General features: G+C 34.8%; 4 protein-coding genes across 10 annotated transcripts; 2 read left to right on the top strand and 2 right to left on the bottom strand.

The window, feature by feature from the left end:
* Positions 1-80: 80 nt before the first annotated feature.
* On the top strand, positions 81-3,579 carry LOC124412148. Of its 4 annotated transcripts, none has more exons than XM_046891799.1 (9): positions 81-262; positions 719-786; positions 990-1,103; positions 1,204-1,587; positions 1,832-1,927; positions 2,022-2,093; positions 2,176-2,335; positions 2,473-2,687; positions 2,807-3,579. In XM_046891799.1, the coding sequence occupies exons 1-9, from the start codon at positions 211-213 to the stop codon at positions 3,047-3,049; spliced, it is 1,404 nt and encodes a 467-aa protein (XP_046747755.1). In that variant the 5' UTR covers positions 81-210; the 3' UTR covers positions 3,050-3,579. The 4 variants fall into 4 exon arrangements, with proteins under 4 accessions (XP_046747755.1, XP_046747754.1, XP_046747757.1 ...); XM_046891798.1 differs by having other exon boundaries at positions 2,170-2,335; XM_046891801.1 differs by having other exon boundaries at positions 234-360; positions 2,170-2,335.
* Positions 3,580-4,140: 561 nt separating this feature from the next.
* Positions 4,141-10,166, bottom strand: LOC124412255 (beta-1,4-mannosyltransferase egh). 2 transcript variants are annotated; one of them, XM_046891985.1, is made up of 3 exons: positions 9,772-10,166; positions 8,148-8,956; positions 4,141-7,399 (listed from the first exon to the last, which is right to left on the bottom strand). In XM_046891985.1, exons 2-3 carry the CDS (start codon positions 8,949-8,951, stop codon positions 6,827-6,829), a joined length of 1,377 nt encoding a protein of 458 aa, XP_046747941.1. In that variant the 5' UTR covers positions 8,952-8,956; positions 9,772-10,166; the 3' UTR covers positions 4,141-6,826. The 2 variants fall into 2 exon arrangements, with proteins under 2 accessions (XP_046747941.1, XP_046747940.1); XM_046891984.1 differs by having other exon boundaries at positions 9,541-10,165.
* Positions 10,167-11,701: 1,535 nt separating this feature from the next.
* LOC124412626 (mitochondrial inner membrane protease subunit 1) lies at positions 11,702-16,163 on the bottom strand. 2 transcript variants are annotated; one of them, XM_046892653.1, is made up of 3 exons: positions 16,012-16,163; positions 14,046-14,243; positions 11,702-12,001 (listed from the first exon to the last, which is right to left on the bottom strand). In XM_046892653.1, the coding sequence occupies exons 1-3, from the start codon at positions 16,030-16,032 to the stop codon at positions 11,867-11,869; spliced, it is 354 nt and encodes a 117-aa protein (XP_046748609.1). In that variant the 5' UTR covers positions 16,033-16,163; the 3' UTR covers positions 11,702-11,866. The 2 variants fall into 2 exon arrangements, with proteins under 2 accessions (XP_046748609.1, XP_046748608.1); XM_046892652.1 differs by lacking the exon at positions 16,012-16,163 and adding an exon at positions 14,948-15,377.
* On the top strand, positions 15,494-23,557 carry LOC124412619 (zinc transporter 1). Of its 2 annotated transcripts, none has more exons than XM_046892644.1 (8): positions 15,494-15,839; positions 18,012-18,203; positions 18,931-19,153; positions 20,251-20,512; positions 20,742-20,859; positions 20,997-21,212; positions 21,640-21,750; positions 22,060-23,557. In XM_046892644.1, exons 2-8 carry the CDS (start codon positions 18,027-18,029, stop codon positions 22,255-22,257), a joined length of 1,305 nt encoding a protein of 434 aa, XP_046748600.1. In that variant the 5' UTR covers positions 15,494-15,839; positions 18,012-18,026; the 3' UTR covers positions 22,258-23,557. The 2 variants fall into 2 exon arrangements, with proteins under 2 accessions (XP_046748600.1, XP_046748601.1); XM_046892645.1 differs by having other exon boundaries at positions 15,498-15,839; positions 20,742-20,854; positions 20,992-21,212.
* Positions 23,558-23,570: the final 13 nt, after the last annotated feature.

Raw genomic sequence — 23,570 nt, 5'->3', positions numbered from 1 at the left:
TCAGATTTTCAGCTTTTCAATTTTTTTGTGACCCCAATTGTTCTACTCACTTCCAAACGAAAATTTCTAATCACTTACTCACGAAGATTGTGTAAATCAATAACATTCAGATCATAATTTTTAAAAAATACCGATTTAGGTTATGTTATTGTTGTGGTTCGATGAGTCGCAAACATAGTTGGTGTAGAGCCGCAAGGGTCGCTGCTGCTGATGAACAGCTGTCAAGATCAGAGGGCGCAGTTATCGTCGATTGTTACAAAAGGTAACCAGCGATCTTTTGCGAATCTGAACCAATTCAAGACAATTCAGAAAGCAATTTTGACATTTGGACTTTGAATAGTAAATAAATTGATTCTACCGGTGAGTATAATTTTTTTTGAATCATAATTTTCCGTAAGTACGCTGTACCAGTTTTCAAGCATAGTGGCGTAAAATCTTTGATTATTGTCGTCATTGTTCTATAAATAATGGCGCCAGCTTATGGCAATTTCTCTTAATTCAATCTTACGTCTTATTTATCTTGATTATTCATTACAAATGTTCAGAAACAATGACATGTATGTGGAACCAATTTTATTCTCTCGATTTTCTGTAGTATTCTAGTGTAATTGCAGAAATATCTCAGATCTATCACACGAAACAAACATGAAAAGTTTCGAAATATTGAGGCCACAAATATCAATGTGTAAGAAAAATTCATAAATAAATGTTTTTTCAGGTGAGAACATGGAAGGTAATCAACAATTCAATCTACGATGGAATAACCATACGAACAATATTTTGCAGGTAAACAATCGAATATATACAAATAATTGTAATTTCACTCAAGCTTCATTTGTATACAAATATGTATGATTTATTGATTTCGAATTATCAATTACATAAATAATCCCTTGCAGAAAATATTACTTATCCGATCTTTAATGTGATAAACAATGATAGTGTATTAAAAAATACTTTGAATTGATTTTGAATTGATTTTCTTTCAGGTATTTATGGAACATTTGTCCTCAGAACAATTGGTTGATGTAACTCTATCTTGTCAAGGGCAATTCGTAAAAGCACATCGAATGATATTATCTGCATGCAGTCCATATTTTCAGGTAATTTCTACGTGAAGCACTTACTATGTGAGTGGGGCCGCTCTTTATTGCCGGAACAGAAAACATTCAATAATTATTATAAGATTCTATATCTTTTCAGGAACTCTTCAAACACCATACTGCAAAACATCCTGTCGTGATTTTGAACGGTATCAAGTGTGAAGATCTTCAAATGATCATTAAATTTATGTATCACGGCGAAATTCGTGTACAAGAAGCTGAGTTAGATGACTTACTTGCTGCAGCTGAAACTCTTCAAATCAAAGGTCTTAGCAATGTACGAAATAAATATGAGAAAGGTGAAATACAATCACAGAATGTGAAGAAAAATTCAGTGCCAACACAAGAGAATAATGCTAGGAAAAAAGCTACGCCTCAAGTACTGGATAGCTCCCGTAAATCTACAAAGAGTACAGAGAAAAATAAACTTCCACCAACTGAGCCACCTCGTGTTCGTAAACGGCGCAAAATGTCGCATACTATTGTACGTTCGGAAGTTTAAAAGTTATATATAAATATCGAGGGCTAAGAATCAAAAAGGCATAACGCACTGTGTTTCCAATTTGCGGGATAAATCTGGCTTTCTGTATTTTTTTCCATGCGCCCTCACGGCAGTGAAATCATTGAATGCTGAATAACTATAGGTCACGCTTTTTTAGTTTTTAGCCCTTAAAATCATGATTTCTAAAGCATTTTTTGTCCCTCATTGATTGAGTTCTAATTTGCAGAATGAGCTGGCTAAGGAAACGGTATTCACTAGTAATGGAGTAGTTTGTTTGAATCCCCAATCAGTAGGAAATGAAACTGATCCAGTGATACCAATGGTAGGTTCGTAGATAAAAATTTCTAAATTGTACAGGAAAATTTAATGGCTGCTTCACTCTGTGTTTGAATGTAATGTTAGCATAATTTTTTCAGATCAAAGTTGAACCGCCCGATATAAAGGATGTTTCTGACGAGGATGAATCTCATTCTCCATCCTCTAGTGAGGTAAGATAGACTGTTATTATACACAACTCGAATCCACTAAGTGATCTTACTTGAAGTGCTGTATAATTCGTCAAAGTTTCAGGTAAAAACATTGAGGATAAAAGGCAAAGGGAAACCAACTGGTCAGAAGGCTGTTATAGTAAGAGATAAGGCTCGAGTACCTGATAAAATTCCTCGGCCACCTAATGCTTTTATGATTTTTGCTAATGAATGGAGACGAAAGATGGCATTCAAGTACCCAAGTAAGAAAGAATGTTTCTTAATTCATTTTTAAGTTAGCACCACCAACAAATGTTCGCTTAACAGAACAAGAGTACAGCATCTTGCTGTCATAAGCAAGTTCTTGTATTGGTAATTGGGGAAAAAAAAATTTCCTCAGATGAAAGCAACAAAGAAATCTCAGTAAGGCTAGGTGTGATGTGGAAGGGATTGGATTTTCATGCAAAAAATGCCTACTTTGCATCAGCAAAGAAAGCAGATGAAGATCATAAGCGAAAATATCCTGGCTATTATTACAGTCCTAAAGAAGCACGTCTTAGAAAGAACTTGAAACAAGATTTAATGATGGCCAGATGTCTGCCAACTAATATTCGGGTGAGCTGATTTATTACTATCATAAACGGTACCAAACACAATTTAGCTAATTGCGTTAAATAAAAGGAATTCGGATGTCCTATTGGAGACCGCTAATAAGGTAAAATATCTACTGACAGGAAATTGATGCTGCTCGTCTTGTCAAAGTTTTCATAAATGTGGATGAGCAGCAAGGAAACATGGCTCCCATATCACCGAAGAATAAAAATAATGATGGAGATGAGAATGGAGACAAGGATGGATGCGACAATGAAGACCATGATGGAGGTGAGAACGATCTTCCGAAACCAGACAAATTGATTGAGAAATTGTTGGATGAAGAGAAAGATAACGTCTGTCTTACCTCCGTATCGACCCCATAAGTTATCTGTACTGACGAAATGTTTCATAATTTTTCTTGTACATTTTTTAAATCGATTAATGATTGATAAGTTTGGTCCGAAAAGGATTGGAGTTCGAACATGTTATTCACATGTTTAACAAGATCTACACAGTTGATGCAGGAACATCCAAATAGTGTAATACGTTTTCGCTACGTACTCTAAATATTCAGTTATATCAGAATTACTGTATTTACTTTTTATATCACGTAATATCATAAGCATATATTCTGGTGCTCAATTTTTCATAGTAGAGCTAACTTATTGCTGGACATTAAATAATCATTCGATTGTAAGAACTACGAATAATTTGGTTTTTGCATGATGACACATTTGTAATCGTTTCATATAATAAATTAGGGTATATAGAACCACCAGTTAAAATAGATATTTCCATAGAATAGTATAGGGCAAAAAATGTACTTCCTATAGAACGGTTCAATTCAACTGTTGATTCTATATACTCTAATTTACTATATATATGCATATAGGGCAGTGAGACATAAAATAATCAAGTTATGCAATTAAAATATCGATGATTTACTTCAATAACACTAATGAGGTTGTATTGTCGTATTTTTCAATCTGATATATCTTTCTATAATATTTGTTTACTGAGGACTGAAAAAATACGACTTTTTATTTAATATTTTAGGTTTCTTATGCTTAATACACATAAAAATTTGTCATGCAAAGATCCAGTAGCACCCTGCGGCAAATATTATTTCATTGCATTTGTTTTACAAGAAATATTAGTATTTCTAATTTTTGTAAACCATAAATAATATATTGCAACACCTTATAGTGCATTGTAAATAAAGTGTAACATCTGCAAAGCACTGTTTAATTGATCAAGTAAATAAAAAAACCAATATTTCATTTCATTATGTAGATATAATATATATAATAATATATATAGAGATTTGACTTAGGAGTCTTAATACATGGTTTTTATAATATAGCCATCCAGTTTGTATTGCTTTTCAAATAATAGAGAGATATTCATAATAAACATGATCGTAATTCCAAAATGTTCAACCAAGTAAAGTAGTTGGGAACAAAAATAACACAAATTATTCTTGTATCATTCAATATATTAGGTACATCGATTTTGGAACATGTAATATCGTCGTACTAGGGTTTTGGTGGAATTGAGATCCTACGAAAAATTTTACTTACAGATAAATTAATAGTACACGATATTCGCGAATAAAATACATAATTCTATAGATGCAAAACAATTTATAGTTTAATTATTCTGAAGGATAAATTCGAATAATTTCTGATCAATAATAGACTATTGTGACCTATGACTGTGATATCTCAATTTTATCAATTAACAATGAATCGCAAAAAGTTCCATTGTTGACTTGTGCTCAGAATTAATACAACGTATATGTGAAGATATGCAAAGCCACTATTTAAAATATTATCATATTAAGTCAGCAAGTAGGTACCGCAATACAGCTTTGAGAAATTCGTAATGCAAGTGTCTCATATTTTTGTGGACATGAATTTGAAAGTTCAATAATGGGCAACTTGTAAAGAAATATATTTGGAATTTCGTCGTTACAACCAAGCTAAAATTGAAAAATTTGAATTTAAGAATTCTCTTCCTACAACTAAATTAGTTGATTACAATACACATTAATCAAAAATAATATAAGATTTATATTTGGAACAAAAACTTACGAAGCTGGTACTTAAAAATATAAAATTAAATCAACCCATTTGTTGAAAAATTACAAATAAAATTATTACTGATATTTACAATGTTATAATAAAATAGTTTCATCAAGGTTAGAAAATACTGTTCATAATATATAAGTATCTGAGAATTATGCCACGGAAAAAAACAAAAATACTTGCTCCACTGGCTATCAATTTCCACGCTACATATAAATACAAAATTGTGACGTTTTAAACAATACCTATTATTATTTTCGAGCAAATACAATCCTAGACATTTTCACATGTGAAAAAAATATTACAGATTGTGAATTTACAGTTTCAGGTAATATTATACATATGTATAATGTATATTATGGTCATGTCTAAGCACCGATTGCGGTACCAGGGAAAGTCTAATGCAAAGGAATCTTGAACTTACTCGAAACAAGACAAAAACTGAAAAGTAACCGATAATCTTGTCAAGTGGAATTTTGAATTTTTTGAAAAATGTTTTCTTTTCAACTTAGTGGATTACATACAGCTCAGGTCCAATACAGAATATTTGAAATTCAAACTAATTTTCCCGAACCAATACTGAAGTAAAAAGTATTCAACAGAATTGCAGAACATGTCATTTTTCACCCAAGCAACATTCAAATATATAATACTAAGCCCGACGTAGGTAGCGTTTGTGTTATAGGCAACGATACAAGTGATATTGGGGATGCAAAGTTTCTTGGATTATCATTACACCTTTCATAGATAGGAGTTTATATGTGAGCAAACAATAGATGCTAACATGTGAGAGATGACAATGTAAATGCATTAGATTAAACTAGAGATGATGCAACAGAATGACGTTCATTTACATACTTTTTGCGAACTACTAATATTTTAATCCAGTAGGCATAAATCATTGATAGTTATGGATAAAAGACGTTGGTTTCAATACCTTACCACATGTTAGAATTGTTGCAAACATACAAATGGACATAAGTCCAAACCTCCATACGTACAGATCTGTGTAGATATTATACAAAAGTAGCATTCATCATCTCCGAATAATCATTCAAATCATTTTCTGGCATATTAATGTACTTCGCAAAGCGTATAATTTCTTTTCTTATTGTACACCATTTGACTAGACACCATGATATATCGTATTGTGCAGCATTTGGTTTTTAAAATAAATTCTAATTGAGTCTGCCATGCTCGTTACTATTACCTTAGAAATAGATATTGCCCAGATCAGATCGTTAGTTCAGCGAATTAATTATTCTACCATTATGAATCAGCTTTAATACCTACAAATCAATAGTAGGATAATAACACGTATTACAATAATAATCAGAGGTCGATATTTTACTTTTAGATCTAACGGAATGAAAATTGTTTTCACCAGGCATTAGATGATTGTCAAATACTAACTCGCGTGTTTTCAATAATTACCGTAACGAATAACTATGTTTTCCTCAAATTATTTTTGCTAGTTTCAATTTTTTCCGGATAAAGAATAGACACTTGACAGTTGATTGCGAGAGGGTAATGCCTAAGCTAGGGGCTTATAAAGGGCTACAACTTTCAGGTAACATTGCTGAGTGAAATTCAGATTCAATTAATTTGCAAACTAATCGTGATAGAGTGCGATTCAAATATTGTTTTCACATCAGATTTTACTTGCTTATATGAATCTTATCTAACGCACACCCTGATTTCTATCTGATTACACTTGATGCTTTCAATGTTTATCTAAAATGCTTTGGGCAATTTGGAATTTGATTAGTTACCATTATAATGAATTGTAAATCATAAGTCCTTGAAAAAAAAGTGTAATCAAATGTTATAAGTACTTGCAATATTTCATTGTCAGAAGCTTTCAACTTTCTAAGCAGAGAAATTAAACTAGCAGCAATAGCTGCTTCTCACATGGAGTTAAGCCATACAACAGCAAGCCAATACATTTATATGTAAAAATGATGTATGCTCAGCAACAAATTATTGTGATAGTATACACTTACATAATGAGATTCCAGTGTTCAAATTAGTTATAAACTAGAAAATAATTGGATACTATCTAATTATTACTAATTAGACCGTTATTGGCGGCTTATACTCCTTGTTTACAACATAAAATTTATGTTTTTTACCAAATAAACCCCAAATGACTGCTACATTTTCAATTAAAATGTTAAAAGGTATTGTTGACAAGGCTCCACATATGCATAGCATAAATCGTAACATACCGAAACGGTACAAAGAAAATGATTTCACGACACCAAATACATACATGTAGATATTTACGGCGCCGCAGAAAGCACAGAGAAAGTCAATGACTGGAGGGCAAGTAATTGGACACAAACCAGCCAATATAACATTTGAAGTAGATAGAGGCATTGTTACCCAGGAATAACAAGATATTCCTAAAAGTATCTTCTTTTTTATGGGAATTACTTTTGAGTGAACAACCAACAGTATACCCTGCAGCCATCTTTTTCTCTGCTGCACAAAGTCCAGTAAGGAAAATGGTGATTTTTCCCACATTTCACCCTCCACAAAATTAAACGTGTACCCCTGAGTGAACGCCTTCATTGCAAAAAAACAATCCTCAGCTACCGACCCATCTAAGCCATTGTCAAATGAAACCTGCTTTTCTGCACCCACCTGCAAGAAAACGTGTATCAAAAATCGTACAGAGCTTCACAAGCATTGAAAGTAATTACACAGACTTGTATCTGTTTTAGAAAACATTAAACGTTGTAGATTAACAATCTGTAGAGACTTTGACAAAGAACTCCGATCACTTAAGCATTCAGCAATCTGATGTATATTGTATCGATCTGCATTGATATCAGCTTATCGGCATTCAGTGACTAATACATATTAGAGATATGATAGGCAAATATTACTTTCAATCTGTCAATGCAGTTATCTATTTCAAACAGGGGGAACACCTAAAAGTGTGCATTGAGCAAACATACAACCTGCTTTGTGGATGTTAAAATAAATCAAAAGGCAAATAGATCTGACGCCCAGGATAGTCAAGATGCACAAACTTTAAATTCAATGCTGGCTTTTCCAGAACACACTTGTCAGGTATGTACTCTTTGACAACGAGTGATAAGAACTGCATATTCTTATAAATAAAATCATGACCAGCATATTTTCATACAATTTTTTTTTCTGTTCACTATTTAAACTGAGACCTATGAACATATAGAGTATTGCTTCTTAGAGGATTTTTTTTTTCACAAGCTCAACCGAATTCATAACTTTCATATAATGTTACAGTCAAATCTTAAACTTGAGCGCCATGATTTTTATAAGAATGTCAAAATAGCTAAAATATTCACCAGTAAGTAGAAAATCTCTTGAATTTATCATAATCGATAAGTAATAAAATATCTCTCACCTGAGTAACAACGTAGGAACCTTTCATACTAAAGAAAGGTTTATGGAACATGGAGAATTGAAGTCTAAGTTTCCCCATATCATCAGCGACTCTGAAGCTATCGGCAAGGGTAGTAATCCAGTTGACCACATCCTCATTAGCATATGTAATTAATCCTTGTCCAAACTGATGCTTTCCGTCAAGTACAAAATTAAGTATACCGCGAACGGAGTTTTCCGTGAGCAAAGTTTCTTCATCCAAATGTACGATCCAGTCATGATCTGCCAATTCATTGACGGAATTTTCAAGGCAATACTGCAACGCCCGAGCTTTAAAAAGTGCACCGGTTGAAGTTCGATAATTGGCTGGAATGACAAGCTCCCTAACTCTCCGATGCGGTGCGAGACCGATCGGCTTGTCGCTAACAACTTCAATTTGAAAATTTTCAAGCCCAGCTTCTGTACACTTGTTCATGTTCCGATTTACGTTCGTTTTCACTAAATGAGGGTAGTCTCCTCTCGTAACTACTCTTATACAAATAAAAGGCGCTAGCAAGGGTGAGCCTTTAAGGACAACTTTGTCAGGGAATGCATTGTACATTGTTAATCCAACAAAGTTGAAAAGCACTTGAGGAAAAGAGAGGAACGTTAGTATACGAAGAAAATATAAAACGAATGCTCCAACGAGTCCATAGTCGTTCCATGGATCCAATTTCACTTGGTTCTCAGAGTTCCACCGTAGTCCACCCGACACAAGACCGAACACAACCACGACCAATGCCAAGAGGCTACAGTGCAGGATGTGCTTTGTTCTGCTGCTCAGCATTATGCCTAAAATTAGGGAATGTATAGCTAATGGCAGAGTTAAACATTTGGTAGGAAAAGGAATTCAATTTAAAATTTAGCCAAGAAAAACTCACGCTAGTTTACTTATAGGTTTGAATCGTCAGAGCGTATGTACTATATTATGCATAGCATCTAAATTCTATCCTTACAAAGCCAAATATTGTAAACTATCAGGCAAAATGTAGTACTTGAGAATAATTTTATCATGAAAAACACACTTTCAAATGAGTCATATTTTGTAATATTTGCATAAAGATAAGGTGTCGCCTCAATCTTACAAAATTGTTACTTTTATCAGTGAAGGTGAAATTCGTAGCTGACAAAGCTGGTAAGTACAATTAACGAGTGAAAATTATTTGCAAGTCTATTGGCGAGACAATTTTATTCGCGCATAATGACAAGAAATGTTTACATAATTGACCACTCAAAGTTTCACGTGATTATACAACAATTCACTATGCGAAACTTGTAGTAAACGAAAGCGAAACGGATACGTGTTTTGACGTTTCTGTACAGTACAGACTACAGAGGGACGAGCAAAACGTTAGTGAAACTTTTTGTTGGGTTACCTTTTGATGATGTCCGGTTAGGTTTTCAATGGCGTTAACTAAAGCGACACTTTCCGTATCCCATAGCATGAAATTCACTCATTCGACAAAGAAATTTGAAGTACAAGTGCAATTCTGCCGGTACACGAAGCAAAACTGAATCGAAACTATACTTTCTTGTGCCTCTCTCTCACTTCCTTCACGAACCCAAGGCTTAAGTATAGATAATGATTAAAGTGGTCAAAATTTCACCAGGGTTATAAGAGGCGCTCTTCGTTTGTGCGGTGCCTCGTTATATCCTTGACACGAGTCCTTGACATTGAATGAATTTATGGTATGAAGAAATAGAGCTGGGCCTAGAGCTATTTTAGAGCTGTCGGCGTTAACAAAAAATATACAAGAATATTACAAATGCGTTTAATATTAATAAACGTTTCGCAGATCGGGAGGCGCCCAAGTAAAAATGATTCGCCGCCTCTTTCATCGGTGAGCCTTTTTCCGTCCACTGAGTTTTTCCTTATAGCCATTCACTAGCCAATCAAACTGCCGAACCGAAATTCTCGAAATACGATTCGCTGTCGTTTGATGCGTCACAAAACTACATTGGTCACTTTTACAACCGAGGATAAAGTTACAGAATAACCTGGTTTCTCTTGAAATAAAATAAATAAACGGTACAATATTCCCACATTGTAGGTAGATCGTTGTTTTATTTGTTACATTCCCTGATCGGAGTTCAAAATAAATTGGAATCCGACTCCGAGATGTATGTACTTTCGGCGTCGTCTTTTTATATTTCTGTAACACGCTGCGACCTTCATTTTAATGGATCTACACGACTGATCTACGTGTACTCACGTCTAAATGTATAATTTTCTGAAATTAACTATCCGCGTTGTTAACGGTCTCGGAATTCAATCCCTAAACACCCACGGCTGTGGCGTGATTGCGGTAAATTGAATTTGACTGGCCGATGTGTCGACGACTAGATTTTGTCTCTGAACCTTGACCCTCACATATATATTTACTCCATCATCGTATTTGACCGAAAGTTTTTGTTTCTAAAAAAAAAACACAGTTTCGAGATAAGCTGTAATCAGCTCTCGTTTCCGGTGTCTTGCACTGGTCTGCTGACTAATGTATATTTATTTCGAATCAGCCTATTAGGTGCGATACCATTTGCAATATACACAAATTAATCATCATTGCAATGTTCGTTACCTGAAGATTATATATCAATCAATTATTTAAACTGATACAGTGAAAATATCCCATGGAATCCATCTGGTTTGTTCCAATTTCTGATGGGATCGTATAGAGATTCGGCAAATTCATAGAAGTTTGGAACGGATTTTGATGGATTATATGGATTTATCATAAAAATTTTCAATAGGGCGAATCGGAGATCTGCATGCACTGAAGATTATTATTCTCGGAGATTCGCTTATCTTGTACGTTGGCATGTAGTATTGTTACATTTCAGCCGATAATTACTACGGTACCCTCTGTGTACCGTAGCTTACCGACATACAGTTACCATAAGAGAGCTTCACATGCTCACACCATAGTTTTAAGATCCATATCGATCTACATACAGTTACCACCTCGGTCTGCATACAACATATCATCCGTTAGTTTACAACCGACCTTACATTTGTGCAATGCTATATAGTATATTTAATTTTCATTTTTAACTTTATTTCTTTAACTTCAACCCCCACTTGGACCTCTTCAAGACAAATCGTCTTGCAGTGACGTAGCTAAAAGCCAATTAGAAGTCTTTTCCACAACCTCCCACTCCATATTAAAAATCCTTTAAAACCAGACTGATACAACAAAGAATCATTTTTCCAAGACCAGAGAAGACAGGATGAAGGAGAAATTAGTACGAGCAGATAATATCGAAATTCGTGAACTTCGACATCACAAGGTATGTGAATCGAGCTTAAGGGGGTGGCTTGGTCGATTTCGATGTTTCGGAGTTTTTGTGCCATTTCTTCATTTCTGCCTCAATTGAAAATGTATTGGAGTGTTTTTGTTCAGAATTGGACGCAGTTGTCCATCAGCTAATTGTTGCTCTGGAAACTGCTTACAAGTATTTAATTCTAAAAAAACAGCGATCTATTTATTTTTCTGTATGAAAATGTAGAAAATCAGGGACGAGTTTATAAAAAAAATGTACGAAACATATTTTTGCGTCTAAATTGCATGCATATATCTTATTTACAATTACTGCTACTGTAGAATATATGCGTTATGATGGCCAGTAATGTTCGGCATGGGAAAAGTATGAAATGAATACAAGTAATTTAGGTAATGAGTATACTGCACTATTTCCTTATAGTAATTAGATACCGCCGGGCGGCCAGACTTTGCACATTGCACGACCTCGTAAAAGGGCCTGCGGAACAGGGCCGTAGATACGAGAATCCGTCGAATTGTCCCTATTATCACCTTCGAGCCAAACATGACCATTAGGTACCTGAAAACAGTAAAGAACGAATTTCATTTTAACATTTTGGGCACGTATAATACGAGCGGCGCGTCGACGACGTTGTTTATTATTCCAACGCACGTTCGAATATCTATTGTCAAAAAATATAGAACTATTTTCAAAGCACAGTAACTCCTAGGTTTGCCATATTCTTTAAAATTTCTTTAAAACCTCCAAGTTATAAACATATTCCATCACTCGTGTGTTGGTTGTCAGTGTGTTTCGTGAGCATTGGCGTTTGCGTGAAGTGCCGACTTGGGAGGTATTCAATTGAAAAATTATTCACTCAGGAAATTTTCGAGTTTCCAAGTTTTCTGATGGTCATGAATTGACGGCCATTTAAACTTTGAAAAAATTTGTGATTAATAAGAATTTAGAAGCGCGGCATTTTTTTTTTCTCTGTCAGTTTACATGACCCACAATGTTCGAAGGAATATCTGTTCTTAAAAGGAATGAGTATCGATTCAGGTGTAGAAGTCAAAAATGTCTTTTAAAAATTCAAAAGTATAAAGAATCTCGTTGATATATTGCGCTTAATTGGAAGACGCGAGAAATAAACAGTGTATTAATTTAGGGTGATTTTTTTTGAACGATTATTTTTTTTCCAGTCCCCATCGAAAATTTTGTTCTATATGTCGAACAAAAAATTCCCTTAAAGTTATAGCCCTTAATATTAATATTAAGTACTCGCCCAGGGCATGAAAAGATTTCCCATATAAAATACACGTGAATCGAAGCGTTTTTTTTTCAAATCTCTACAACTCAGCGGAATTTTATGATATCACAATGGTCTTGGTCGCAAATTACGCAGAATTGCACGATCTTCAAAAGCGTTTGGAACGGCGTAAGTGCAACTTACATTTGTGAGGTGGTACAGGGCACTAAAGTTGATTTTTACCCAAAATTCTCCTTTTTTCGCTGTTATCTCCAAAAAATGTAAAAAATAACTTTGTTGGAAATTTGATTTCCTACAAGAAAGGTCCTTTAGACCAAAATGCTCAGATTGATATTTTTTGAGAAATCGGAATTCAACTTACTTGACGTATAAAATTTTTATGCTCTATTGAATTAAACGTTTTAATCTAATATAACCAATAAGCATTATGGTTTATTGAATCAAACGTTTTGAATTACTGATACTCCAATGGAACCGATCGAATGTATCGAATCGAATCGAAAAAAATCAAATTCCAGTGCAATATCAATAATTTAAAACGTTCGATTCGATAAACCATAAAAATCTTATACGACAAGAAGTTAAAGTTCGATATCTCAAGAAATATAAATCCGAGCAATCAGGTTTACTCGACCTTTTTTGTAGGAAATTGAATTTCCAACAAAGTTTGTATTCACATTTTTTTGGTGAAGTTGATCATTTTGGAGATAACAGCGAAAAATGGAGAATTTTGGGTAAAAATCAACTATAGTGACCTGTACCATCTCACCAGTGTAAGTTGGACTCACGACGTTTCAGACATTTTTGAAGATCGTTCAATTCTGCGTAAATTGCGACCAAGGACCAATGTGATATCATAAAATTCCGCTGAGTTGTAGAGATTTGAAAAAAAAGCTTCGATTCACGTGTATTTTACATGGGAAATCTTTTCACGCCCTGGGCGAGTACTTAATATTAATATTAAGGGCTACAACTTTTATGGAATTTTTTGTTCGACATATAGAACAAAATTTTCGATGGGGACTGAAGAAAAAAAAATAGTCGTTCAAAAAAAATCACCCTAGACTGTATCATAATCCATAGCTACTGCGCGGTTATTAACTCATTGATAATTAGTATTTTTCATATTAATTTCTCATGCTCCTTTATAAAAGATAAAACATTGATAACCTGGACTTGACATTGCTTGATTTACTAGGCTGTTATTTTCAATCAAAGCGAATGCGCACATTTATCGCATATTTATGTACATATTTTTTATCGATAAAGCGTAGACATGTGGATATTAATTCAGAGACGGCTCGTTAATTATATCGTTAGTATATCGGAGCTCTTTAATGGCAACGCAGAACTCACGATGTAAGTTGAAAGTCCATCACGGATTTTGTCTCCAGGGATACCAGTTACCCGTTTGCAAATGTGTTGACATGGGTTTGATGGGCATTTTGAGATAACTATATCTCCTCTGTCTATACGGTGTCGTCGCGGAGTTACATGCTCCGTTAGTAGTATATCGTTGCTGTAAATCGTTGGCTCCATGGAAGGCCCTGTGCACTGAAATACGAGACAAAGATTACTTTGAAAAAAAAAAAAAAAAATTTAGAATAATGCGAAAATAAAATGGAGGGGAAAAGGAATGAAAAACAATACGAAAGGAAGATAATGTCCACGCATCGCTCGAATAATATATACAGGCCAATTGTAAACGGCTGTAATTTGCAAATGAAAAATTCTGTGTCAGAAATAAGAAACGTATTGATTACAGATTTTCACGAGAAATACATTGGTAGCCTGATTATCCTGAGTCACCCGCTATAAATAACGCATTATTCGCATTTGGTTCTTTTGTCACAGCTTGTTTATGATTCGATTCCAAACTGCAAGTCATCGAAAAGTCAAAGGAAACAACTTCTTGTACTTTAGAGTGATTTGAATTATCGCGGCAAGAATCTAGTTAGACGAAGACTAGTGACATCTGTTTTGCGCGCTCGGCAAAGTAGAACTTGAGCGACGAAACTTCATTTAGGACCAATCGCTAATGCATGCGACAATCACAGATCAGTGTCACAGATGCCTTCTATATATACACGTCTGTGGCGGCAATTCTAGATCACTGAAATATAATATAACAGTGTTCTAGATGTCTGCAGAGGTTCGGCGGATAAACTCTAACCTCAAAGTAAAAATATCAGTGTCAGATTGTAATGCTATAATGAACGCATTTGCAGATAACAGTAAGAGTGATAAAAACAACTTACCACAACAAAATCACCGATATATTCTAACACACAGTAACTTACGCACCCGTATTTTAATAAAGTACCTATCGTGTCCAATATCTTGAGTGAAAATTTTCTCAACATGATTCGTGGATGTGATTAATATTATCGTCTTGAATATTTTACAAGTTTAATATCGCCCTTGGCACGTTTATAACACGTTTAAAAGAAAAAAAATTAAAGATAAGACTTTAGCACGACACTTAACGTCTACATCGGTGGACAAGGCACACATCTCAACAGATCGGTAAGTCACGTGGATATCAAATTTTGGATTCGATAAAAGCGAGAAGAAAAAATTACTATTCGCATCATACGCATCTGACAGAGGAGATCAGTCTCAAAAGTAGTAAGCATCAATAGTCGTTTAGTTATATTTCTTCGATAAATAAATGACGTAACTTTTTTAATTTTTTCGTGTATTACAACGTTCAAACTTGTATTAAATTCATCGTCAGAACGGTAGAACGGTAAACAGAATATTTATGGTGTATGTATGCGTGCTTTGAGCCAAACGAGTGACGCTGCGAATTTCACGAACACTTTGTGAACACACAAGCAGCGACACTGAGTTTTCTCGTCGAGTTTCGGAATTTAGTTGGCTGTGAGTTACCATTGATGTATTGCAGTGTATTTCCTATCCCCGTTGGGTGTCCAACAATGGATTGAATGTAGTGTTTTAAATTGCTCTTCATGGAGTTTAATGTGTTTTTAACTAAAAAAAAGTATTTTGTACTCCACGAATAAATGAGTCCCGTGAATATATCATGTTTATAAACTACATTTTGTGGATAAAGTTTTTCAACTCCGTCATTTGATACTAGTACCTTGTAGTTGAAAGAATTTTATAAATTGCAAATAATTCTCCAAGGTGAGTGTATGGCAAAATATCTGCCGTTACAACATTATTATTTCATAGCGTCAATTGAAAATCAGTAATATCTTCATTTAGGTTACCACTAACGTTTTCCGAACTAATAACTTAAAAATAAATCCGACATGTGCCATTATTTTGCATCTCTCATGCAGTGATTCATACGTACCCCTTCACTCCTATGAATCATTCCTTCTTTTCTTTACTATGATTGTCTCCATCTGTTCCTGTAAGTTGTTGATAAAAAAATAATTACCCAGTTCAGATTGCATGTCACTTTTTATATATCAATTAAAATCAACTTATTTAATTAACCACATCAAAAGGCTAATTTCGGTTATAAATTAGTTTCTATGTTTTTCTCAGCTATCTATTAGTATCTAAGATTGCACGAACATATACTCTGTAAGTAGGTGCTGATTACAGCCTGATAATCCTCTATGTCAGGACCTACATTTCTATGTCACCAATTCCACGTGCTCGTTAGTCTTACCCATCACCTCTAATCACTAATTTAATTGTTTAAATATATGCCATTGTGATAACTGGCTGTGTAATCGGATGTCACATGCATTTAACAATGGTAGACGTTGATCTTTGTCCGTTTCCTCTAATCTTTGTTGAAAATTGTATCTATATTGTTGTTTGATGATTATTTAGCCTGGTATATTCTAAATTAAATCAAATTGATATCATCTGTATATGGAAGCGTCAAATAATTGAATTAGATATATAGCCGAGTGTTTCCGAAGTTTTGATCGATCAAGCTTGATTGAAAACCCAATTTGTTACTCATACTGTAGTTTTGATAGCGCGTTCTTTTGTGGTGACTGAATCTCGATGAGTTAGCTTAACATTAAATGTTCCGCTGACCTATATTCATCCTTATAAGAAGTTCGTATTGGTGATTAGCTGAGCTTTCGATCAAGTTCGATCGATAAAAACTTCAAGTACAGATTCCCAGTGTATATTCAACCGCATATCACAATATCTCTAATTCACTAATCTTCTCAGATCTGTATTCCTTCTGAAGATATTGAGTTACAATCTTCAAGTGCAGATAATAGTTTTGAGGTCAGAAAAAATTCAAATAGCCCCTACTATATTGACACACATTAAACTTCATCTGTATGCTGATTTTACTGTAATCCTCATCTCAGCAGAGATATTGTACATGTATAATCCAGCACAGAAATCTCTGGAAAATATTTAGCACATGAGATTTGAATATTTAATTAAGCTTGAGAGGCTTAGTATTTTTTATATTTCTTGATCCAGTGTTCGAATGTTTGATCTCTTATTTCAATTCCAACATCACATGACTATGGTCTACTAAAGTATTTGTAGAAGTCCTAAGTTATCACTAAAAATAATGTATCGAATGGAACAAAGAATTAATCTGGAATACTTTCCAACATACATGTAATACACAGGGTCATTTATTCGTTACTTAGTGCGACCCTTCGGTAAGAGAGAGCTGCTTTTGCGAGTGCTAGGTGGAATGGTCGCGTTAGTCGCACTTGTTTTCAGCAACGAAAAAGTGACCCTGTATAACGACGTACAGGCATTATGCTTCTTAGCTTTCACTAGTTGCTAGAAACTCCAGTTTGTACTAAGGTGTTAGTCCGTTGTGTGCAAGTGTCCCAAGTACGTAGGTCTTGATAAAAAAATTTAATGGAGATATCAGCTAGATTATATGGAGCACTGATTAAAACTTACACGGTCTCATTGTGTCAACACTCAATTGATCATATATAAAATATGCTGGTGGAGCCTAGCAGTTGGTACTTATTTAAAGACGAGCATTTCCCATAAAATGTGTATTCATGTATCCAAGTCTCACGAAAGTCCCAAGGTTGAGGTTAGTGACCTTGACGCAATGAACATTGAAAGGGAAATCAGAATTTTTCTGTCTAAAACTAACTTTGGAAGCGTTGAGTGTACAAAATATCAGTGTGTTGATAGTTTATCACAGTTTACCAAACTTCAGGCAATACTAGGGCTGCAGAGCAATGTGCTGTTTGAAAAATGCATTGTTAAATTAAAGTTACAAACTTCAACCTTGTCGAAAATTAGCTGCTATTTCAATCAATATTGTTAATCCATACTTACTGTTAAACTAAGATATTTAAAATTGATAAATAATACTGATTTCATGTATTTTTTCAGTGTTAAATATCAACAATGGGCCGATATACTGGGAAAAAAATTCGCCTGCTAATAATGATGTGGCTCACATCTTTCTTCTTTTTGGTAGAAATAATTGTTGGCTATTTCACCAATTCGATGGCTTTAATAGCTGATAGTTTTCACATGCTGTCGGATGTGGCTGCTCTAGTGGTGGCATTCCTCTCCGTGAAGGTAAGAAAAAGAACTGATTATTGCTGGAAAATTGATAAAATTTTACTGTGTAACTCAAATTACTCGTGGATGCCAGCACAAAGTAAATGTGGCTCGCATTTCTGTTCTATTTATAGGTAAATATAAATATTCACATGCAACACATGGGTTAGCAAGCCGCTACCGACATTTGTACAATACACAGTAAATTCTTGAGCTGTATGGATTTGTGATAAAACTTTTATTTGAAACGATGTTTTGTTATTATAATCAGTTGAATACTCCAATCGATTCCTGCATATATATACAGTAAGGTTGCGACCAGGACGCTCCGCATACAATTGATAGCCAATAATAACTATGAGTGCATCATTTTATTTTTGTTCTCATTGAAATCAGAGCGATTGACTGGTAGGAGCAAATACACTTGAATTAAATGAAGTTGGCGATACACGTTACAGCTATGAATATTATAGGATAACTTGTTATTTGGAAATCTTATAATTATGTAAAATTCACTCAGCAGTAATATAGCATTAACATGTTTCATGTAATTCATGTTTTGATAATTCAACTTTTTATTATCTAAAAAGTCTAATCAATTTACTGAAATAGTGAAAATATAATGCCTGGATAACTTGAGCTTTAATGATCAAAGTTCGCATTTGGAAAAAGAAAATTTTACTGTTATCACAGTGACAATCATATCTGAACTGCTTGGAAATGATTTATTTTACTACTTTCACAGATGTCACCAAAGAAGTGGTCCAAAAATACGTTCGGATGGGCCAGAGCTGAGGTTCTTGGTGCTTTGGTGAATGCAGTGTTTCTGGTTGCATTGTGCTTCAGTATTACTGTCGAAGCATTTGGACGCTTCATAGAACCTGAAGACATCCATGAGCCCAAACTTCTTGTCGCGGTTGGTAGTATGGGACTACTGGTTAATTTGATAGGACTATGCTTATTTCATGGTGAGTGAGAAGGAATTAGGTTTATTCATGATATATTTTTAATACCCATCGACCCCAAATGTTTATTCATAAGTGATGTTTTAAAATTTTATTGGTTTTAAAATTCCAATTTATATGATGTATGTTCCATTGTTTTTTTTTTTTTTCCTTCTCAAGAAAGAGACAAATGTGTGAAAGCCCAAAACTTCACCAAACGCAACTCATATTTCTTGATTATACATATAAGCAGCACCGTGATAAAATACAAGGCTAGTAGTAACTGAATTGTCTGGTGTAGACCAAAAGGGAAAGGTTTCAGTCAGACGAAGAAGTGCATATGGTTACTGTTTTATGACTGTTTCCAGGTTTTTATGTATTGCAACAAGATGTTTGTTTTTTAGGTGACATAAATATGAACTAACAATTATTTGTTTGGTCATTTCATAATTTAATCCGTTGTGTAGGTAGAAGAAGCAGAGAGGTAACTTGGCATCCTCCTGAAGATATCGGAGTTGACTCCATTAAATACGAAGTAACTACCGACTCTGCATCGACGAGTGATGTAGGTCAGCTAATCTAAAGAAAATTGTTCTCATTATTGAGAACGCAGAACAGAAATATCGTGAAGCATTTGTAATTATACAAAAATTTTCAGGTCTTGGCAATTTTCTTGACTAGGATTGAACTGTATTTGTTTAATAATTGTTCATGGATATTCTTTACTCTTACAAACGTCTCAAAGCGGGTATAAAATTATTTTTACCTGTCTGACTTGTCTGACTGAAAACTCTCCTACAGCCTAGTTGCCTGAATGAATTTTAATTTCTGCTGTGTCAATGACAAATGACTCTCATAAAATGAATCACTCATTGATACACATGCATGAATAATAAATAGATACTGGTCATCAAACAAAGTTAGTCTACTAAATTTTGTTTTAAATTAATTTCAATATGCAGTGGTAGTAAGTAATATATATAAAAATGGATCATGTTATAAACATGTTGTGCAAACCTTTAATCTATGACAAATTTGTCCACCAGAAAAAATCACGCACGTCAAGAGCTAATGGAAATATAATTATTCCACATCCGAATGAAATATTTGAAAAATTCCAGAGCACGGAAGTTCTCATGGGCATGCACATGGAATTTCTCGCAGTCACAATCGGCTCAGCACTCTTGTTGGCACCGACGATAACGAGAGTGATGCACAATGCAGACCTCCGACCCCACCAGTAAAGCGAGCACATGGTCATAGTCACGATGCTGGCCAAATGAATATGCGAGGTGTTTTCCTCCACGTTTTGTCTGATGCTCTGGGATCCGTTATAGTTATTGTGTCTGCGCTGATTGTATGGCTCACAGACTGGTCTTGTAGGTAAGATTGATGAGAAATCATTATATTTGTTGTAGTCAATGCGAGATAATAGAAAGACGGAATAAGAACGTTAATTTTGTAGAATATTTTCACACATGGTTTTCCATTATGTAGAACGAGAGGAGCTGAGCATAAATATTTTCACACAGTTTTTAAATTTGCAATATATTCCTAAATATCAAAGCTTTTTGATTAATTGGATGATTTAATTAATACTTTCTGTTCCCAGGCGTTATATAGATCCTGCGTTGTCGCTACTGTTGGTGATACTCATCTTGAAATCCGTCTGGCCGTTATTACAGGAATCAGCTTTAATTCTACTGCAAACAGTTCCGACACATATTCAAGTACATTTACGAGGATTTATGCTATCTTTTATATTTTTTTTTACGTTGTATAAAAAAGAAGTTACAATCGAATACTCATTTCAGCAAACATTTTGATACATTATTGAGACTTGTCTTATGTTCATGATTTCCTACAGGTCGACGCAATTCAACAGCGTTTACTGGACAATATTGACGGTGTGTTGGCGGTACATGAATTTCATGTGTGGCAACTGGCTGGAGATCGAATTATAGCCTCCGCCCATATCCGTTGCCGTAATCTCGACGAATATATGAAGATTGCTGAACAAGTCAAAGAATTTTTCCATAACGAAGGAATCCACTCAACTACAATTCAGCCCGAATTCATAGATGTAAGTTTCTTCTAATTATTTTTATTCTGTTCCGTTGAACACAGGGTATCAGTATATGGTAAGTATTGTTTGGGATTAGATGGGTTCCGAGGGAAGAAGGGCTTGAATTCATCTCTCGGTATCTTTTTCATCTCGAGATTTCGGGTGCAAACATCGAGCGAAAGACCAAGTCTCACGAGTCATCACGTGGAGCCCGGGCAGAGGGGCTGAGAGGGTGGAAGTGAGGTACTCTCTCCTTCCCCCATAACCCCCTGCGCCTAAATAATATTAACCATGATCAAATATTGTTACTGAATTTCCTACAAAAACGTAACCACTGTCGCGGTATCAGTAAAGTCGACGATGCTCACTTGGACTTTATATAAAAACCAAATGATATAGTTTTCGGCACAATCGTTTAACTTCTCCTTTATATTTATCATTCCAGTACCATGACAATAGCGAAGTACAAGAAACCACAACCGAAGATTGCGTCCTCGATTGCCCAAAGACAGACAAGCCATGCAACCAAGCTACCTGCTGTGGACCGTCAAAACAGGTCAGTACCTTGTTTCATTCCGTCGAATAACCAACATCCTCTATGTCCCTTATCCTCAATCCCTACAGTACTACTTGAAGAGAAATGCAAATCGATGTCACAATCCTTCAAAATCCAAATGCCTCGGACGGTGCCTTGATGGTATCAATTCGGAATCTAATACACGTTTAGGTACAATATTTGTTACTTAAATTCTAAAAGTAACTTCGTGTTCTATTCGAAGAATATTGGTTCATCACTAGCATCCCTAATAAACTGTTTTTGTTCATTTTCTGCTTTTTTTTTGTCAATAAACTGGCAAAAACTTAGGGTCGTGAAACACCATCACCCGGAGAAACACCATACATGTGTAGGCAGCGGAATAGTCTGGCAAGATCGAACGTTGCTACAGAAGGAATGGAACAACAGGAGGTTAACGAAATGGAGCGCGGCCACTTGTTGTCGTTACCTCCTTCTCATCATTCCGTCCAATTACCTTATCCTTTGGTCAACTCACCGCAGGCCTGACTCTCTCCATGTCATATTAACGAATGCCTACCTCCATGTCGATCGTGTCCAGTCACGCCACGTCACAATGCCATTGTACCAATGTAATAAATTAATACACCCAAGCGCTTATCTCATTACAGCTGCTCTGTTGATGACATTTTAAATTGAACAAATTAGCACGCAGTCTCGTGATTAGTTTTGCAAATTTTTGTATCAACCGAGCGCGCTAATTTATTATCTGCACGCATTCGAAAGTGGGTGGCTTATCAGTTAAATGTATCGTATAATATATTATTTCTAGTACTTTACCCAGGAGTTCGGAAGAGGAATAGGCTGGATCTTATATAATTTTTTATAGTTTGCTTGCTTATCATCGGGTAAGTAAGTATAGCTGATCGAATGCCAAAGGCATGTACGTACCAAATGGAATATAATATTATCTTTTCGTGATGATCATGAATTTGACCTGGCTGCCTTGATGATATTCAGATGATGCCTGTACATAACGTTATATGTATAAGTATGAAAAATACATTTATAGATTCTTTTATTTTGCACAAGCGCACGTTTCTCCATTTTTAGAAAAATCCAATTACGACAATTGTGTACAGCGGTAGTTTTTATTACTTCTGAGAAATATCTGTATACTGCTTGCAGTTGTTACAGTTTTACCAATATTATTCAGAAATGGAATATTTACATTAGGCCCTTATGACTTATCATTTCTTTTACTTTTTTTGTTATTGTTATCATTATTATCATCAGTTATTCATTTTAACAACAAACCTGTGTCGAAGTTGACGTATTATTTGAGTATTTTTGAGTAAAAATGGTCCATTCTAAATAAGTAATAGATACTTCAAATATAGATTATTATTAGCAAATTTACTGATGCAAAGGCTATGTTCAATTCCGCAATGTCTCGTGCGCTTGCCCCGGCTATTGTACAATATCCATGTATAATTATATACGTACATATCTATTATCTATATATAATTGTACTTGTATATATTTTATGCTGTCTGCAGTGATATTATCAAGGGCAAGTGCAACTCAAGAGATTCAATACGAGTACGAACTGAGACTTGTATCTGTTCTTTAATATAAAACCTCCACACTCGTGTGAAGTTGATCAATCGACGGTAGTGCTAATATTAGCGACACAGACAACATGTTTTGCACGTTGGTACAACTAAGAAAAAAACAAAATTAATAAGTGTTCGTGCTATTAAAAGATTTACACACAATTCTGAACGCGCTACCAGACATTCTGAGCCTGACGTAGTTATCACTATTAAACTTGCTCTGTTTTTTACGAGAAAGAATAAATG

The sequence above is a fragment of the Diprion similis genome, chromosome 11, assembly GCF_021155765.1.
Source record: "Diprion similis isolate iyDipSimi1 chromosome 11, iyDipSimi1.1, whole genome shotgun sequence".
Classification (NCBI taxonomy): Eukaryota; Metazoa; Arthropoda; class Insecta; order Hymenoptera; family Diprionidae; genus Diprion; species Diprion similis.
Note: the sequence above shows the minus strand (reverse complement) of the source record. Positions and strands in the feature narration are given on the sequence as shown.

Coding starts and splice junctions, on each gene's coding strand:
- LOC124412148 (XM_046891798.1), top strand. CDS start 211: ATGAACAGCTGTCAAGATCAGAGGGCGCAGTTATCGTCGATTGTTACA. Junction 263..718: donor ATCGTCGATTGTTACAAAAG/GTAACCAGCGAT, acceptor ATGTTTTTTCAG/GTGAGAACATGGAAGGTAAT. Junction 1,588..1,831: donor GCAAAATGTCGCATACTATT/GTACGTTCGGAA, acceptor TCTAATTTGCAG/AATGAGCTGGCTAAGGAAAC.
- LOC124412255 (XM_046891985.1), bottom strand. CDS start 8,951: ATGCTGAGCAGCAGAACAAAGCACATCCTGCACTGTAGCCTCTTGGCA. Junction 7,400..8,147: donor GTTCCTACGTTGTTACTCAG/GTGAGAGATATT, acceptor GTTTTCTTGCAG/GTGGGTGCAGAAAAGCAGGT.
- LOC124412626 (XM_046892652.1), bottom strand. CDS start 15,052: ATGTTGAGAAAATTTTCACTCAAGATATTGGACACGATAGGTACTTTA. Junction 14,244..14,947: donor ATATCGGTGATTTTGTTGTG/GTAAGTTGTTTT, acceptor CTCGTATTTCAG/TGCACAGGGCCTTCCATGGA. Junction 12,002..14,045: donor ATGGACTTTCAACTTACATC/GTGAGTTCTGCG, acceptor TACTGTTTTCAG/GTACCTAATGGTCATGTTTG.
- LOC124412619 (XM_046892644.1), top strand. CDS start 18,027: ATGGGCCGATATACTGGGAAAAAAATTCGCCTGCTAATAATGATGTGG. Junction 21,213..21,639: donor TTCAGCCCGAATTCATAGAT/GTAAGTTTCTTC, acceptor TTATCATTCCAG/TACCATGACAATAGCGAAGT. Junction 21,751..22,059: donor GCTGTGGACCGTCAAAACAG/GTCAGTACCTTG, acceptor GCAAAAACTTAG/GGTCGTGAAACACCATCACC.